Source organism: Dipodomys spectabilis, unplaced genomic scaffold (assembly GCF_019054845.1).
Source record: "Dipodomys spectabilis isolate Male_0828 unplaced genomic scaffold, ASM1905484v1 ptg000045l, whole genome shotgun sequence".
Classification (NCBI taxonomy): Eukaryota; Metazoa; Chordata; class Mammalia; order Rodentia; family Heteromyidae; genus Dipodomys; species Dipodomys spectabilis.
Genome location: NW_024870722.1, coordinates 364,105 through 382,319, shown reverse-complemented (window position 1 = coordinate 382,319; position 18,215 = coordinate 364,105). Strand labels below are relative to the sequence as shown.

General features: G+C 41.9%; 2 protein-coding genes across 2 annotated transcripts in view; one reads left to right on the top strand and one right to left on the bottom strand.

Moving 5' to 3' along the window:
- The first annotated feature begins 1,574 nt into the window (after window positions 1-1,574).
- Window positions 1,575-2,889, top strand: LOC122106983 (DBIRD complex subunit ZNF326-like). The gene is given in 1 exon segment (XM_042678526.1): window positions 1,575-2,889. A coding segment is annotated over 1 exon segment (1,110 nt). The 5' UTR covers window positions 1,575-1,643; the 3' UTR covers window positions 2,754-2,889.
- Window positions 2,890-3,953: 1,064 nt separating this feature from the next.
- Window positions 3,954-18,215, bottom strand: part of Sycp2l (synaptonemal complex protein 2 like) — a 64,298-nt gene continuing 50,036 nt past the window's right edge. The window contains exons 27-32 of the mRNA XM_042678529.1: window positions 15,688-15,757; window positions 10,956-11,033; window positions 9,583-9,686; window positions 7,388-7,479; window positions 4,124-4,223; window positions 3,954-4,028 (exon numbers count right to left, since the gene is read on the bottom strand). Coding sequence (XP_042534463.1) covers window positions 3,954-4,028; window positions 4,124-4,223; window positions 7,388-7,479; window positions 9,583-9,686; window positions 10,956-11,033; window positions 15,688-15,757 — 519 coding nt within the window. The remainder of the gene's footprint in view (window positions 4,029-4,123; window positions 4,224-7,387; window positions 7,480-9,582; window positions 9,687-10,955; window positions 11,034-15,687; window positions 15,758-18,215) is intronic.

Here is an 18,215-nt window from a genome sequence, read left to right as displayed (position 1 = left end):
GAAGAAGAAATAAGAATGCAAATCAATACAAATCCACAACATTGAGATTCCACCTCACACCAGTTAGAATGGCCATTATCAAGAAAAATAACACTATCAGATGCTGGTGAGGATGTGGCCAAAAGGGAATGCTACTATACTGTTGGTGTTTAACCACTCTGGAAAGCAACGTAGAGGTTCTTCAAAAGACTAAACATAGAGCTTTCCTATAACCTAGCAATTCCACGCCTGGGTATTTATCCAATAGACCACAAACAAGGCCACACTAAAGCTACCAGCACAACCATGTTCATTGCAGCACTGTTTACCACAGCCAAGATATGGAATCAACCCAGGTGCCCCTCAATGGACAAATGGATCAAAAAAATGTAGTAAATACACATTATGGAATTCTCTTCCACCAGAAACTATGATAGTGTACCATTTGTAAGGGAATGGGAAGACTTGGAAAAAAATATATTAAGTGAAGTAAGCTAGACCCAAAGAAACATAGGTGGCATGGTCTCCCTCATTGGTTATAACTAGAATGTGCCTATAAATCTATAAGTAAACACCCAACTGTGGTATATTTGATACAGGATAGGCACTGGGTTAGGAATACTGAATGATTCAGACCAGAGGAGTAGTTTCTAGGTTGGAAGGGAGCTCATCTGTGGAGATGCAGTCTGTACTAAGCATGAGGGTATTTTTCAGTGCTTTCTTCCCCCCACCCCAATCATATTGAACAACGTAAATGAGCACCTACCTGAAGGATGCAAACCAGGCCTCAGGTTCCTTACAGAGGTTTAGTTGGGTTAAGCCTGGAAGAAATTGGTCCATTCTTATCATATCCATATTAGGCATTTTTAAAAACAAAAACATATATCTATGAGTACCAGTTCACAGATCATTACACTGCTTGATAGTGGATAGAGGCTCTATGGTATTCTATTAATATTCTCACTTCACTCTGTCTTATGGAAAGTCCCAGTCATTACAACCAGCACCTAAACCCCCAGGAGGCATCTCATGACTCCTATTCAAAGCATTGAGTCCTTCACTCTGGCAGCTCTAGATTAGGGCTGAAATAATCTTATCTGAGAGAAGTATTTTTCATTTCTGACCAAATATGCAAAACCATCACTGAGATAACATGACAGAGGAGGGGCTGTAGCTACTTGTGTGACTCTCGATCTTGAGATTTTTTGATCCTCAGTGTTGACCTCAGACCATAATATTCCTGTCTATACCACCTAGATAGCTGAGCTTTCAGGCCTGTTGTACCATGCCAGACTGGTTTGTTGAAGTGTGGGTCCTGCTAACATTTTGCATGGGCTGTCCTTGAAATGTGATCCTCCTATGTGATCCTATGTGTGAGTTGGTGGAATTATAGGCATACACCACTCCTCCCAATTCTGTTTTAATTAATAATGTAGAAAAAATTCATGGATATAACTCTCCTGAGCCAAAGCTACTTGAGGATCCTCAACACATAGTAATTGAATGAGAAGTCCTGATTCAAAGAAGTTTGAGATTAACTCACAATCAATCACAGGCATTCAGAGAAGATGTTTTAAAGAGAGATATTACAAAGTACGTTTGGAGGCAGAAACTATGATGCTTTTGGAGGACCATCAACAGGCAGAGGCCGAGGCCGAGGACATATGGGTGACTTTGGAAGCATTCATAGACCTGGCATTGTTGTTGACTATCAAAACAAGCCCACCAATGTGACAGTTGCTACTGCAAGAGGAATAAAGAGAAAAATGGTACAACCATTTAATAAGCCTGGTGGAGCCTTTATCAAGAAACCTAAGTTAGCAAAACCTATGGAGAAGATGAGCCTCAGCAAATCACCTACAAAAGCTGACCCTAAAAATGAAGAAGAAGAAAAGCGATGAATTGAGGCCCGACGAGAGAAACAAAGGCGTAGAAGAGAAAAAAACAGTGAGAAATATGGTGATGGATACAGAATGGCATTTACATGTTCATTTTGTAAATTTCGAACCTTTGAAGAAAAAGATATTGAGCTGCATCTGGAAAGTTCATCACACAAGGAGACATTAGATCATATTCAGAAACAAACCAAATTTGATAAAATAGTTATGGACTTTTTGCATGAGTGTATGGTGAATAAATTCAAGAAAACATCTATTCGTAAGCAACAGACAAATAATCAAACAGAAGTTGTTAAGATAATAGAAAAAGATGTCATGGAAGGTGTTACAGCTGATGATCACATGATGAAAGTAGAGACTGTTCACTGCAGTGCCTGCAGCGTGTATATCTCTGCATTACATAGTTCAGTTCAGCAGCACCTCAAATCTCCTGATCACATCAAGGGGAAGCAGGCTTATAAGGAGCAGATAAAAAGAGAGAGTGTCTTAACTGCAACAAGCATTTTAAATAATCCAATATTGAAGTCACGATATGAACGTTTCGTTAAGGGTGAAAATCCTTTTGAAATTCAAGATCAGTCTCAGGATCAGCAAATAGAAGGTGATGAAGAGGATGAAGAAAAGATTGATGAACCTATTGAAGAAGAGGAAGATGAGGAGGAAGCTGGGGAAGCAGAAGGTGTGGAAGAAGCGGAGGAAGCAGGAGAAGCTGAAGGAGCAGAAGGAGAGGGGGATGCAGAGGGAAGGGAGGAGGGTGGGGCTGAGGGGGGAGAGGGTCCAGAGGGGGAAGTAGAAGGAGCAGGGGAAGCAGAACTGGACGAAGCAGCAGCAAAGGAGCCTGTTGATTTTCCGGTTGAGCAACCAGAAGAAAATTAAATATAAGGAATTAGATTTAAATAGAGCTTTAAATTTCTGTCCTAATGTGGAAAGGGTAAGAATTTTAATAGCTTCAAGTATGAATTAACACTCAAGTTGCATGCACTCCACATATTAAAATTTGTTTTATATTCTTTCTAAAAAAAAAAAATAAATAAAGAGAGATATTACCTCCATCATATCTAATGCTCCATAGAGGGTTATAACTGTAAAAAGGTGTTTTTTTTGTTTTTCTGTTTCATTTTGGTCAATCATGGGGCTTGAACTCTGGGCATGGGTGCTGTCCCTGAGCTCTTCAGCTCAAGGCTAGTGCTCTACCACTTGAGCCACAGTGCCACTTCCGGTTTTCTGAGTGGTTCATTGGAGCTAAGAGTCTCACCGACTTTCCTGCCTGGGCTGGCTTTGAACCGTGATCCTCAGATCTCAGCCTCCTGAGTAGCTAGGATTACAGGTGTGAGCCACCGGCGCCTGGCTTTGTAAAACGGTTTTGAAAATGGTCCTTACAGGCATCCTCATTATTATGACATGGAATAAATAGTAGGATAGGTAACAAGTCTTAGAAAAATCAAGTGGTAGAGCGCCAGCCTTAAGCTGAAGAGCTGAGGGACAGCGTCCAGGCCCAGAGTTCAGACCTCAGGACTGACAAAAAAAAAAAGGATATAATAAAGTACATTACTGCAATCACTAAGTATTTATGCAGAAATGTAAATCTAATTATGTTATTTTTTAAATAATTTGGAACAAAAACAAAAAAATCACAGAAATTTGGATGTTTCTGTAATATCAATTTTGGACTGCCTGTCTGATGTTCTTTTTTTTTTTTGGTTCCAGTCATGGGGCCTGAACTCTGGGCCTGGGTGCTGTCCCTCAGCTCTTCAGCTCAAGGCTAGCACTCTACCACTTGAGCCACAGCGCCACTTCTGGCTTTTTTCTTTTTGCTTATGTGGTGCTGAGGAATCGAACCCAGGGCCTCAGGCATGCAAGGCAAGCGCTCTACCACTGAGCCACCTTCCCAGCCCCTGCCTGATGTTCTTAAGCCAGGGGGCATCGTTGGAGACGACCTGAGCAAGTGGCCAGTCTAGCAGGATGCAGCTCTTTGGACTCTGAGATGAGTTTTGACCTCACCACCCACACACAGGCCAGCAAACGCAGTCAGTACCTCCTACTTCCATCAAAATACTCCCAGAAACAAGAGGGTTTTTAAAAAAAGAAGAACCTTAGCGCTTGATGGTCACAAAATGACTTCAGATCCGCAGACTGTCTACTCCAAAACTCCTACGATTGAACAAAAGGTTTAGGATAGTTAACACTCACTTGCCTAAGAAAGACTGTCTCCAAACGCAAAGAACATCCCAAACCAAAGAACTCACCAGCGCCTCCTTCTCGAGGAGTTGTAGAGCCTGAATATCCTTTTCCAAATCTCTGAACTCTTGAAGAACAGAACTGTGAAATGCCTCTAGTTTGTTCAGTCTGATAATGTAAAAGTAACAGATGTCATTGAAACTGCTGTGTGTAACCAAAGGCAAGCTTTGTCAATTGTCTCATTACAGAACTACTCGTGTTTGCGTTCTCCTCCCTTCCCTCCACACCTGCTAATGTCCAACCCCTGAAGTCCAGTGCCATGAAGTCCTGTTAGCCTTCCCACTGCAGCCCAGAGGAAGCTGGCAGATCCACACTTTTCTTATATAGCACAAGACAGATGGCCCCAGGGAAGAGTTCTGCATCCTCTCTACATCCATCACCTCCTATCAACCTTTCTGTTTGGCCTTAGGGTGACCCTGAAAGCTATGGGTCAGGTCAGAGATGAGCTCATATACCCTTCTCTACCTCTGTGCTTTAGATCTAACAGACGCAACATTCCAACCGGTGTCATTCTGGTGTTTGTTGCCACTGTGTTTGTTTCTCAACTGCTTGCTTGCTTGCTTTTTGTCTTTCTTTGCCATTAGACTGAGTGTTCTAGGGAGACAAGAGCTCCCTTGTTTGGATGTTGAATGTGCATTTGTGGCCATGTGTTAAAGGCTTAATCCCCAGAGTGGCACTACTGAGAGGTGGTGGAACCTTTAAGAGGTGGAGACTAGTTGAGAGGTCTTTAGGTCCTTGGGGTTGTGCCCTTGAATGGGGCTGTTGGACCAGCATCTTTTGTTGCTTTCATGTCCTGGTTATGTTTGTTTTCTTCTGCCAGGCTTACCCAACATAAGTTGTCTCCCTCCTCAAGCCCAAAGCAATAAGGTCAATGCATCATGGACTGACTGAAACCAGTGTCCAGACAGACACTGAACCAAATAAACTTCTTCTCTTTATAAGCTGATTAGCCCACTGATTTATTAATAACCAGAACACTGACCAACAAGCAGTAGTCACTTCTGTCTTACAAGTATGCTGTGTCCATAGTGTTGCTTGGGTGCATTTTTAGACTGAATATGTAGCTGAGCAGAAGTTCCTGAGACATAACATGAACTCTACCAACATCCTTCAAGAACTTGCTTGAACAAGTAACATTGCATATACATAAAAGCTTGACAGAAAAGGTCAGATAAGTTGATGTTAGGCAAAATGAACCCCAAGATAAGGACTCAAGTGGTTTTTCTTTCTTGCTATTGTTTCTAACATATTTATAAGGTGATTTTTTTTTGTTGCTTTGTATGTCCTTCCCCCATAGTATAACCCCTGTTTTCACTGTATTTGATGTTAGTATAATTTGGGGAGCATAAGGGAAAAAATTGTTTCAATAAGGATACAGGTGGACCCATTGCAACAATGAGAAGTACAAGATGCTATGTCAAAAACCAAACTTTACAACTTTGTGGGGGTGGAGTGTAGTCGTGGAGATGGGAGGGCAGGGATGGTAGGGGAAAAACAAAGGAGGAGGCAACAATGCTTGATAAGAAATGTACTCATTACCTTGCCCATGTAATTGTAACCCCTCTGTACCATATTTTCACAATAAAAAAAAAAACTTGAAAAATAGATGTCTCTATTAAAACCATGTATTCCACCCTAAGAGACTGGCTACTTCAGCTTGCCCAACTGACATATCATCCTTTCCTTCCTTCCTTCCTTCCTTCCTTCCTTCCTTCCTTCCTTCCTTCCTTCCTTCCTTCCTTCCTTCCTTCCAAGTAGGCCATACTTGCCAACAAGTAGCAATTTCTATACTTGCTTCCTCTAAACAAGAAAACATCACTCAGGAGACACTTCCACTGCTATTATCTGAATTTAACTCTAATCACTATGGAAACTCATCCCCCTCCCATTTCTGGTCCCTAACCTTGTCCCTACCCTCTGCAGTCTAGCTATCTACATACTTCTTGCTATATAGCTATGGTGGCGGGTAGAAGGGGAAATGTGTGCACAGTGCACATGATTTTATTGTAGTGTAATACACATAATCCATGTTAAGTGTGGGATTTCATGGCAATAAGTACATTCACAATGCCCATCATCCCAGATGTCTTACCCATCAAATAATAATTGTCCCTTCCTTCAACCTCTAGAAACTTCTTTTGTGTCTGTCACTATGTGTCTTTTCACAGACTCTTCGGGGTACTTTATCTAAGTGGAATAATACAATATTTTTCTCATATTCTTTTCATTCGTGTTGCAGTATGGGTCAAAATCGAATTCCTTTTTCAGGCTGAATGACATGCTATGGTATTGCCACACCATTCAGCATTTATCCAGAATTTTAAAATATACATCCATGCTTGCTCTGTCTTCACAAGTGAATTATAATTCTGTGTGTACCAGTGCTAGGGCTTGCACTCAAGGTCTCTGATACATGAAAATCTTTTTCTCTCAAGGCTTGTGCTCTACCACTTGGGTCATACCTTCACTTCCAGGTTTTGGCTAGTTAACTGTATATAAGAATCTCACATCGGGTGCCGGTGGCTCACACCTGTAAGCCCCGCTACTCAGGAGGCTGAGTTCAGAGGATCGCGGTTCAAAGCCAGCCTGGGCAGAAAAGTCCGTGAGACTCTTGTCTCCAATAAACCACTAGAAAACCAGAAGTGGTACTGTGGCTCAAGTGGTAGAGTGCTCGCCTTGAGCTGAAGAGTGCAGGGACAACGCCCAGGCCCAGAGTTCAAGCCCCACAACCAACCCAAAAAAAAAAAAAAAAAAAAAAAGAATCTCACAAAGTTTCCTTCCTAGACTTGCTTCAAACTAAGATCCTCCAATCTCAGCCTCCTGGGTAGCTAAGATTATAAGCAAGAGCAAGCAGCTCCCAGCTGTAAATTATAAAAAAAAAAAAAATTAAGAACAGAATTTTAGAGCAGAAATAGGGGGATCTTGAGTTCAAAGGCCCACCTGGGAAAAGTTAATAAGACCAAACAATTAAAAATTTAAAACAGAATTTTTAAAAGACTGGTGGTAGGGGGGAGATGGACTAGAGTATAACTCAAGCAGTAGAGCACTCCTAGTGAGCATGATGCTCAAGGTTCAATCCCCAGTACCACATATACAGGCCAATGAAAGCCTTAGGAGAACACAGCATTCAATCTTCACCTTCTGGATGGAGAACCTGCCACCTAAAGGGAACTCTGGGTATTGGTTCCTTAGGCCAACATAACACTGGTGGGATGCTTGTGGTTTGTGAATGATCATACTTCTGTGGATTTCTTTTGAAATCCAGTACTTACCTGCACAGGAATATCTGGTCTAAAAGTTTAATTAGGCAATCGGGTGCTTTCTTTGTCTTTTCTGAATAAGGTGGAGTCATTCTGTGCCTAAGCTAAAAGATATGAACAAAAATATAATGATCACATTTGGGTAAGACATGACTACAACATTGAGTTGCATTGCATTAAAGCAGATCACCAGTTCCACAATATTCACGACAAACATTATAGCTAAGGAACAGTACATTGTTCTATGTTCCTTTTAGATATTACCTAGGGTTTGGGTGTTTTTGTTTTTGTTTTTTTGTCAGTTATGTTGGTTGAACTCAGGGCCTGGGCACTGTTTCTGAGCTTTTTTTGCTCAAGACTAACAACCACTTTGAGCCACAGTGCCACTTCCAGTTTTCTGGTGTTAATTAAAGAGTCTCATGGCCTTTCCTGCCCAAGCTGGCTTTGAACCACGATTCTCAGATCTCAGCCTCCTGGGTAGCTAGTATTATAGAAGTAAGCCACCAGCACCCAGTCTAGGTTTTATCTTACAGAGATCAAGAGAAAATAGAGAATATACATCGTGCTACCCATATACATATTGAACACTATGGACACATTTCCATCGTAAAACTGGTTTATATTGGTATGGCAGAAAAGTAAGACTTTAAAACTTTCTTCCAAGGTAACTCAGTCAATGTTGGCTAGGGTAAGATATTTTTCTCAAAGGTGCTAATATGTACGTCATTAGGGATTTGCAAATAACAAGACAAAAACGGAGGCACCTGCAATGGTCATGTTCATCTTGCAAACAAGGCTCTGAGGCACCTTATAGGCTCCGTGTTTCTAAGGGTGTCCTTCCTCAACTGACACCCACCACATCTGCCACCTCCTCCCCTGAGTCCTGTCCTCCACACCTGACCCAAAGTCTTTTCCTCTGTCCCTACTCCTTGTCTGTTACTGTGACCAAATATTTGCTTCCTGGTGGTCCTGCCATCTTAGAATGCTACCAATGAAACCAACTGGAGCAATCCATCAAGGCACAAAACTAGGATGGTAGAAAAAACAAGTACACCTTCTTAAGACTCAAGAGCATCTTCATGTACAAGGATTGCAGTACAACTAATGTAGGAATTTCCCGTTTCAAACTCATAATGAGTTAATTTTTCTTTCTTTTTGCTTGCCTACCTCCAACCTTATGCATTTATTTTGTGTATACCTGTACTGGGACATGAACTCAGGGCCTGGGTTCTGTCCTTAGCTTTTATCCCTCAAAGCTAGTGCTGTACCTTCTCTTCTGGATTCTTGGTGGTCAATTTGAGATAAGAGTATCACAGACTTTCCTGGCTGAGTTGGCTTCAAATCATGATCCTCAGATCTCAGCTTCCTGAGTAGCTAGGATTACAAGACTGAGACACTGGTGCCTGACCCCAACCAGCTTTGATGAGGTATAACTGGCAAAAAGAATGTGTTCATATTCAAGGGCTACACATGATATTGTATCATACATACACATTGTAAAATGGTAACTGAAATGGTTACCATCACCACACATAGTTATCTTCATATTATATTAAAGATCTACTGGCTTATCAGACATTGAGTACAGGTTATTGTTAGCCATGTCTCCATGCTCTGCTTACTCATTCCCCCTACTTCCCTCATGCTTCTGAGCCCTGCTCACTACTATTCTTTTTGCTGCTTCTAATCCAAGTTTTTTAGAGTAAAAAAAGAGAGAGAGAGATTGGGAAGCTAGGCACCAGTGGCCCATCCCTGTAATCCTAGCTACTCAGGGTGCTTAGATCTGAGGATCATAATCTGAAGCCAGTCCAAGAAGGAAAATCCTTGAGACTCTTATCTCCAATAAACCACAAAAAGCTGGGCATGGCACTGTGGCTCCAGGGGTAGAGTGCTAGCCTTGGGAAAAAGCAGCTCAGGGACAGCACCCAGGTCCAGAATTTAAGCCCCTGGACCTGGGGAGGGAGGGCGGGGAAAGGTGAGAGGGTTAAAAAAAGTAATAGAGGGGTGACTTTTATTGAAATACTTTATATGCACATGTGGAAATATCACGATGAAACTCCTTTGTGCAATGACTATACACTATTTTTTAAAAGAGAGAATCAAGGATCCCAAGGGGGGAAAATCGAGATCATGCAGTATTTACCTGGATCATTTGATTCCCCACACCCCTTCTGGGTTCCTAGTGAGCTTCTTTTTCATTTTATTACCTCGTGTCTTTTTTTCATTTCACTAGTGAAGTTTTCCAGGGCTGTTACAAAAGCAGAACCATTCAAGTCCTCTGGCTCTTCTTCTGAGGACGAAGGAAAAATGCCTAGTAAACAACAACAATAAAATATTTAAAAAACAACAACAACTAAAACTGTGTTTGAAGTAGACAAGCTTGGTCCATCCGCTGGTTGGAGGATGGAACAATCTGTCAGAAGCCCTAGTACACCCCACTAGCTGCCTAGACCTCACCGTGGAGCAACACTACAGCAACTGTTATAAGCGGTATTCTTAAAAACAATGGTTAGAGCATGCCAGTAGGGACAACTTGGGATAGCAGATTCATTCTAGGTGTTGGTTTCACAAGGGTTTATGAGGTATCTGTTCTAAATGTTTTCCATCCATCTGATGATTTTGTTCCTTATCAAAACCACATGACTGGGAGGGGGGAATGATGGAAGGGGTGACACTCATCAGGATGCATTGCACTCACAAACTGACATACTGAATTGAAACCCTTTTGCATGACTATTTAAGTAGAATAAAAAATTAATTTATAAAAAAATCAAACGTGAATTAGAAACTGCCAGGGTCCACATTGGACATAGAAACCATGTCACTTGCACAAATTCACACCAGCAGTGGCAGGCTTTGAATCCAAGACTTGAACCTACCGCTGTGTGGTGCCTCTAGATTCCAAATTTATCTTTCTCAAAACATGTGATGCCATTCATGCAGGCCAGCCCCACATATACACAAATTTTTTTGGGGGGGTTCCGGTCGTGGGGCCTGAACTCTGGGCCTGGGCGCTGTCCCTCAGCTCTTCAGCTCAAGGCTAGAACTCTACCACTTGAGCCATAGCACCACTTCCGGCTTTTTTCTTTTTGCTTATGTGGTGCTGAAGAATCGAACCCAGGGCCTCATGCATGCAAGGCAAGCACTCTACCACTGAGCCACTTTCCCAGCCCCTACATACACAAATTTTAAATCATTCTCTTTACTTGATATAGCTTAAATAAGTATAAATGAATTTAATTGATATCATGAGTCAATTTAATTGGTATGGACTAATTTAATTAGCATGGATTTAGTCAATAGCCATATATAAGCAGATAAGCAGAGCAAGACCCACAGCTTTGCAATGCTTAGGCCTTGAAGGTGGCCACAAAGAAAAGGGGCAGCCACGCAGATGTCAGCGTGGGAGGCTGACTTCTTTTATCTACAACTTGTGCAACAATTTGCTTTCCTCTTAAGGAACAAAAGGCTCCATTTGAAGGCCTTCCCAGCCACATGACCTGCAGGATGTAACTCCCTTGCAATTCACAGAGGCATATTGCACGCAGATATGTCTAACAGTGGGGGGATGTGAAGTTACCTTCCAAATCGGGGGATCCTGGAGCCTCTTCTTCCAATCTTGACTGCTTTGGCTTAGCCAAACTCCCATCTGGCATGTATAAAAGCAAACATAGCACACTGGTGCCTTTCATCCCAAATTTATCTTGTCCTCTTTTCACACCTTGACATTCTACAAGCGGATCTCATCCCTTGTCTGATACAAATTACTAAGCTGAGCCTAAATAGAAAAGCTGATTTTACACACACACACACACACACACACACACACACACACACACACATATCTGCTGATGCTTGAAGTAGTTTCTAAAGGGATAAGCAACCATTTGATGAGCTAGAACATTCTGCTTAGCAAAGTACAGACAGACTTGATAAACGTAGTGTTCTTAAAAAGCAGTAACCATGGGCTTTAAAAAATATTTTCAGGACTTTACAACTTTGGTGCAGGGGTGGGGGGGGGGAGAATTGGGTGGGGAGGCGGGGGGAGGCTGGGAAGGGATGTGGATGGGAAGGGGAAACAAAGGAGGAGGCTGCAATGCTTGATAAGAAATGTACTCATTATCTTACCCGTGTAATTGTAACCCCTCTGTACAGTATGTTCACAAAAAATAAAAAAATAAAATAAAAATAAAGAATTATATCATAATTGTCCAAAAAGAAATGTATTCTTTACCTGACATGGAGCCATAGCAACCCTGTATATCATCTTTATAATAACAATTAAACATAAAATAAATGAAGCTCCTAAAAAAATATTTTCAGGGCACTCAGCTAAATTGCAGAGTATCACTGGGACTTGAACTCAGGACACTGAACTCTCATTACTTTTTTTTTAACTCTCACTTGTTTTTTTTTTGTTTTTGTTTTTGCTCACAGCTGGCACTCTACCAGATGAACCACACTACCAGTTCCAGCTTTTTGCTGGTTAACTGGAGATCAGAATCTCACAGATTTGTCTGTTCTGGGCTGGCTTTGAACTGTGATGCTCAGATCTCAGCCTCTTGAGTTGCTAGGATAACAGGTGTGAGCAATGAGTGAACGGCTTCTGTCTTCACATATCATCGAGTAACTGTTGTTTCCTCATAAAGTCCTGGGATGTGATTTCTATAATTCGCTCAGTGGGAATGCTGGTGTGAGTTTGGGGAGCTGTGAGATGCGGTTGGCAGACAGTGGAGGAGCAGAGGGCAGGTGCTGTTCCTTCACTCTGTTCCTGCTGCCCTGCTCTCCTTCAGGTCACCAACTATCTGAAGCACATTCTCAAGACCTACGGACTTCGGGGTTCCTTCTGATCGGAGCATTTCCCCCATACAACTGCACTAAAGCTTTCTTTGGACACTAACCTAAATTTTCAATACAGTACCCATTTCTTTCTTTCTTTACTTTTCTTTTTTTTTTCTTTTTTGGTCAATCACAGGGCTTGAACTCAGGGCCCCTGGGCACTGTCTCTGAACTTTTTCACTCAAGGCTAGCCTGGAGATGGAGATTCTGGAGCATATAGAACCCTTCTTTGAAGCACATTGAAGCACAATGCTTGTATTACTCCCACTGCACTAAAGGCCTGGCTCTTCAAAGAAAAGAGACCTCCTCCACAGGAGCAGGAACTATGTCAGGAGAGGATGTGAGTCCTAAATGGTGTCACTGACTTGTTTGTTTCCATAGTAACACATGGGTAGGCAAGGGGAGGGCTCCACAATTAAAACAGCTTTATTTGCATAATGGTTCCAAGGAAATGTTGCCACTGTATGCATTCTCTCCTGCTCTGAACGCAATCCCAGCCCTCTCCCTCACCCCATCTCCACGCTCTTTCACTCTGACTCATCACAGACTTGCAGATTTTTTTTGTATGCTTCTTTTAGGTGGTATTTCCCAACATTCTCACACAAGGGCTAAAACTCCCAGGTGCCATGGCTAATGCCTGGCATCCTAACTACTTAGGAGACTGAGATCTGAGGACTGTGCTTTGAAGGCAGCCTAGGCAGGAAAGTCCACAAGACTCGTACCACCAATTACCAAAAAGCTAGAAGTAGAGATGTGGCTCAAGTGGCAGAGCACCAATCTTGACTCAAAAGCTAAGGGACAATGTCCAGGCCCTGAGTTCAAGCCCTAGTACTGGCACAAACAAAATAGAGGGGGCTACAGCTACCTAAACCACCTTAAAAAGAACAAAGTAAACAGTAGCCATACAAGTGGTCACAGAGAATGCTAGCTCTGAGTGTGTGCTGGGAAGATCTTACTTCCTCAAGAACTCGGCTTTTTTTCAGTTCCATTGAACATTTTCCCACCCAGAGAACTCTCCACTTACCTGGCCTACTGGGCACAAGTTTAATGAAGAGTTACACATCACATTTTGCAACTCTTACTTCCCTAAAAGCCACTTTTAAGGACAGGACCAATCCTATAGTTAATAAGCAAGGGTCCTAAATTAGGGCATTTTAAAATCTTGTTTTGAAGTGACACCTTGTGGCATAGAATGATAAAGGCCAACAGTGTGTGACAAGCCAGAATAGAGTTCTTTATCAAAAGATCTTAGGGGGAAAAAAAACTATACTAAGCGAAGGGAGCCAGATCCAGAAAAATATAGGTCGCGTGGTTTCCCTCATTTGTGGTAGCTAGAATGTGCCTATAAATCTGAAAGTAAACACACTGGGTGGTAAGCAAGGTGCTACCAATGAATTAACTGAAGGGTAAGCAAGGTGTTACCAATGAATTAACTGAAGGGTAAGCAAGGTGTTACCAATGAATTAACTGAAGGGTAATGGACTCTGGGGACAGCATAAATAGTATAAATTTTTTTTAAGACTAAGTCAAAACCCAACAAAATAAGTACCAGGAAATGGGTACTTGCAAAGGGGGAATGGAGGGCTGAGAGGAGAGGGGAAGAAGAATGAAGGGGGAAGTAGGGAGAATTCAGGCAAGAATTTATTGTATATACCACAGAATTGAGAACTGTAAGGGAAAGGGTAGGCCAAAGAGGGGAGGTGTTAAAGTGACACCTTATACATATAAAATGATTTGTTAAATTGCAAAAAATTCAATATATAACCTAAAAGTAAGATAAGCCAGGAAAGGGGAAGGCTGGGAAGGGGAAGGTTGGGAAGGGTAGATGGGACTATTGAAAGGGATGACATTGATTCAAGACGCACTGTATTCATAAACCGCTTCAGTGAATGGCAACTCCTTTGTACACTAATATAATCTATATTATACATTATATTGTTATATGTTATATAAAATATAAATATATAACATTAATATCTTATGAATTTAATATCTTATGAACTTACTAGGATCCGAGAAGCAGAAAAAAGCATAATAAAATTGTTGAAAGCAAAAAGAAAAAGATCTTCGATATGATAGGAAGAGCTCTTTCCTAATGCCAATGTCTTTTTTTTATTCTACCAATGTTTCTTAAGAACTGATAACATACAAAATACCCTTTTTATGGATTGGTGCATTTAAAATATGTAAGCCATTTGACCATAAATATTTATGTGTGACTATAACTGTTTTTTCAAGTATGGAATTCTGCTGAGGTTTATGATTTAATATTAAGGTTTTATAGGTTTCTTAGCTTCATTCTCAGCAATTACTGCATTCTCTCTGCCAAGCTCTGGACTTGATACCCATGGGCCAGAATGAAACAAAGGACCTATCTACCTGACTTCTACCAGATTCTAGAGGCCTTTCTACACAGGTAGGTGAGAATAAAATGCAAAATTGTAAGTTGTCCTAAGTTAACTTGACTTTCTGGGAGCACCACACATAAAAATTCCACAGTGAACAGGAAAACATGATTTTGGCATTTGATTAAAGCTGTTGTTAAGAGTCTGCAGCACTTTTGAAATGTTTTAGGATCTTTGCTTCTGGGAATAAGAGGGTGCTAGAGGTTGAAACCAGATCTTCTCCATCATAAACATGAAATCCAATACTGATGGAGTTACCAGCTCAAAATATTTTCAAGGTAATTGCCTTTATACAGCAGAAATTACTCAAACATCTTTTGAACAATAGCTGAATTTTTTTCCTGGCTACCTATCCTGCCTGCCGCTTCTGGGATGTTTTTTTTTGTTTTTGTTTTTGGGTCCAGTCATGGGGCCTAAACTCTGGGCCTGAGCGCTGTCCCTCAGCTCTTCAGCTCAAGGCTAGTGCTCTACCACTTGAGCCACAGTGCCGGCTTTTTTTTTTCTGCTTATGTTGTGCTGAGGAATCGAACCCAGGGCCTCATGCATGCAAGGCAAGCGCTCTACCACTGAGCCACCTTCCCAGCCCCTGGGATGTTTTTTATTGGTTTCTTAATGATAAATTTGTAGCAACCACCCAAAGCATGGCTTTAATTTAAAAAATTCTGCATTTTAAAATGTTCAATATCAGCCAAGCATTGGTGGCTCATGCCTACTAATCCTAGCTACTCAGGAGGCTGAGATTTGAGGATCACAGTTTGTAGTCAGACCAGGCAGACAAATCCAAGATATTCTTATCTCCAGTTAACCAGCAAAATGTCAGAAGTGGAGCTATGGCTCAAGTAGTTGAGCACTAGCCGTAAGCAAAAGAGCTAAGATTCCGGTTCCTGATTGGATGGAACCCTCATTTGTCCTCTCAGTCTCCATGAACATTGAGAGGTGGTAAGCAGCTCACGCTGATGTGATGGTCTAGTGACAATCACTATGCAGAGTGATTTTTATTGGCTGTAATGTAACCTGAATAATGGCCCAGATTCTTTGTTCCACAAAAGGAGTTTATCATTTTCTCACCTCTGTCTTCCAAGTTTTGCAGCTTATGTTTTAAAGCAGTGTTTTCCACTAATAAGTCTTGGTTCACAATCTGAAACGTACATATATATATATAATTACCATGTATATGCATATATATACACATAGAATACACACACACATACACACACATACCTAATTACAAATTGAGAAGTGGTGCTAGATTATGTTTTAAAAAGAGTAAGCCAAGCTGTGTTCAGGGGGTTCCACCTGTAATTGTAGTTACTCATGCCAAGATATAAAAGTTCATGAGCTGGGTACCAGAGGCTCATTCACCTGCAATCCTAGCTACTCACAGGGCTGAGATGTAAAGATCACAGTTTGAAGCCATCCCAGGCAGCAAAGTCCATGAGACTCCTATCTTCAATTAACCCTCAAAAATCTGGGAGTAGAGCTGTGGCTCAAGTGGTAGAGAACTAGCCTTGAGCAATAAAAGCTTAGGGACAGCAACCAGGCCCTAGATTCAAGCCCCAAGACTGGCACATAAGTTCATGAGACTTTATCCCAACCAATGGCTGGGTGTTGTGCATTTGAAAGCATAATGGTTGGGTGCAGTGGCACATGCCTGCCATCCCAGTGATGAAGAGTAGCACAAATAAGAGAATTCAGGCTGGTCCAGGCATAAAGTGAGACTTTATCTTGAAAATAATCAACACAAAGAGAGACTGATAGAGTGGCTTAACTACAAATGTGCCTGAGTAACTGCAAGGCCCTGGGTTCAAATCCCAGTACTTCTGAGAGGGGGGAAAAGCAGGCAGGGTTAGAAGGTAGATTCAAACTGCACATCATTTGAGGAGAGTCAGGGTGACAAAGGAGATATGATATTCTGAAGAAAAAAGAAAGAGAGAAAGAGAAAGAGAGAGAAAGAGAGTGAGAAAGAGAGAGAACATTGGGAATCACAGAGAGATAAGACAACAGAAAAATATGGAGACACAGAGGCAACAGAGAAAAGCAGCAAATAGATTAAAACACTGTCCCCAGCTTCCTGGAAGAAACTAAAGACACAATCATGAGGTAAACCAGAAGGTCCTGGTGACAGACTGGTTGCAAGGTAGGTAATTCCTTCCCATCTCCCACAAGTCTGAAATGAACATGGGGCTTTGTTGAGCCATCAGATGTTCTATCATGGAAGATAGACATTCTGTCACTGCCCACATCTGAGTGTTATAGCAAGACACCATCTGGAAAGAGGGTCTCTTGTTTGAGATTGTTACCATGAGGGCTAAAAACAAGGAGCCTTGGGGCTGGGAAGATGGCTCAGTGGTAAGAGCGCTTGCCTTGCATGCCTGAGGCCCTGGGTTCAATTCCTCAGCACCACATAAGCAAAAAGAAAACAGCCGGAAGTGGCGCTGTGTCTCAAGTGGTAGAGCGTTAGCCTTGAGCTGAAGAGCTGAGGGACAGCGCCCAGGCCCAGAGTTCAGGCCCCATGACCGGACCCAAAAAAAAAAAAAAAAAAAACAAGGAGCCTTGAGATGCTCTGCCATAGTGTCTGGGTGGTAGCTAGCTAGGAGATGTGGTCATGGAAGGGAAAGTCTAATGTGGTCCCCCAGAGGAACACCAGCAGTTAAGAACATGGTGGCAGAGTTCATGCTTTCCCTGGTGAGGAGCAAATGCAATCCTCTGAGAGTTGTGATCAAAGCAAAGCCCTGAGCTGTGGCTGCAAGGGGTGTTCAGCCTCCAGAGCCTGCCTACTGGCTGCACGTGTTAGCTGCTACAAGGGACTGAAGCCCCGAGCACAAACCCTCTGATTGCTGCCACATCCACAGCCTCCTCCCCCAGGCCACACAGGGAGGTGAACTGTTGGGTCACTGCTGAGAAGAATAAGGCTCACCTCTAGAAACTGCATCCAACCATATTTGCTGACAGGTAGGGCTGAGTATCCTAAGGCCAGATCACCTGAATCATGACATATTCTAAGTCTTCTATCCCTTATGGGGCCTGGACAAGGTCTACCAGCCCTAAGACCAGCAGGCAGAGTATCTGTTAGTTCTCACCCTACCTGGGCACAACTCAGTGCCCTCTGACACAGAGACAAATGCAGGCTCAGAGTAAAATGATAGGAAAAGGCTTTCTACACAAACAGCCCCAAAGCATATGCTCATATGTTCATAGATATGTTCATATCTAACAAAGCAGACTTCAAACAAAAATTTAGTCCTGAGAAGGTCACTTCATATGGATAAAAGAAATGATCTATCAAGAGAATATAACAATTGTAAACACATATGCATGGAATGTTGGTGCTCCAACTTTAATAAAGAAACACTACTGATATAAAAACATAGAGAGAAAAAGTGAAAATAAAAACATAGAGAGACCCAAGACAATAATAGAGACCTCAATACCTCCCTATCACTGATAGATACATAATCCAGATGAAAATATCCACAAAGAAACTTCAGAATTCAATGACACTTTAGAACCAATGGACTCAACAAGCATCTGAAGACTGATCACTGCAACAGAATACACATTCTTTTCAGCCGCCCATGGAACTTTCTCAAAAATGG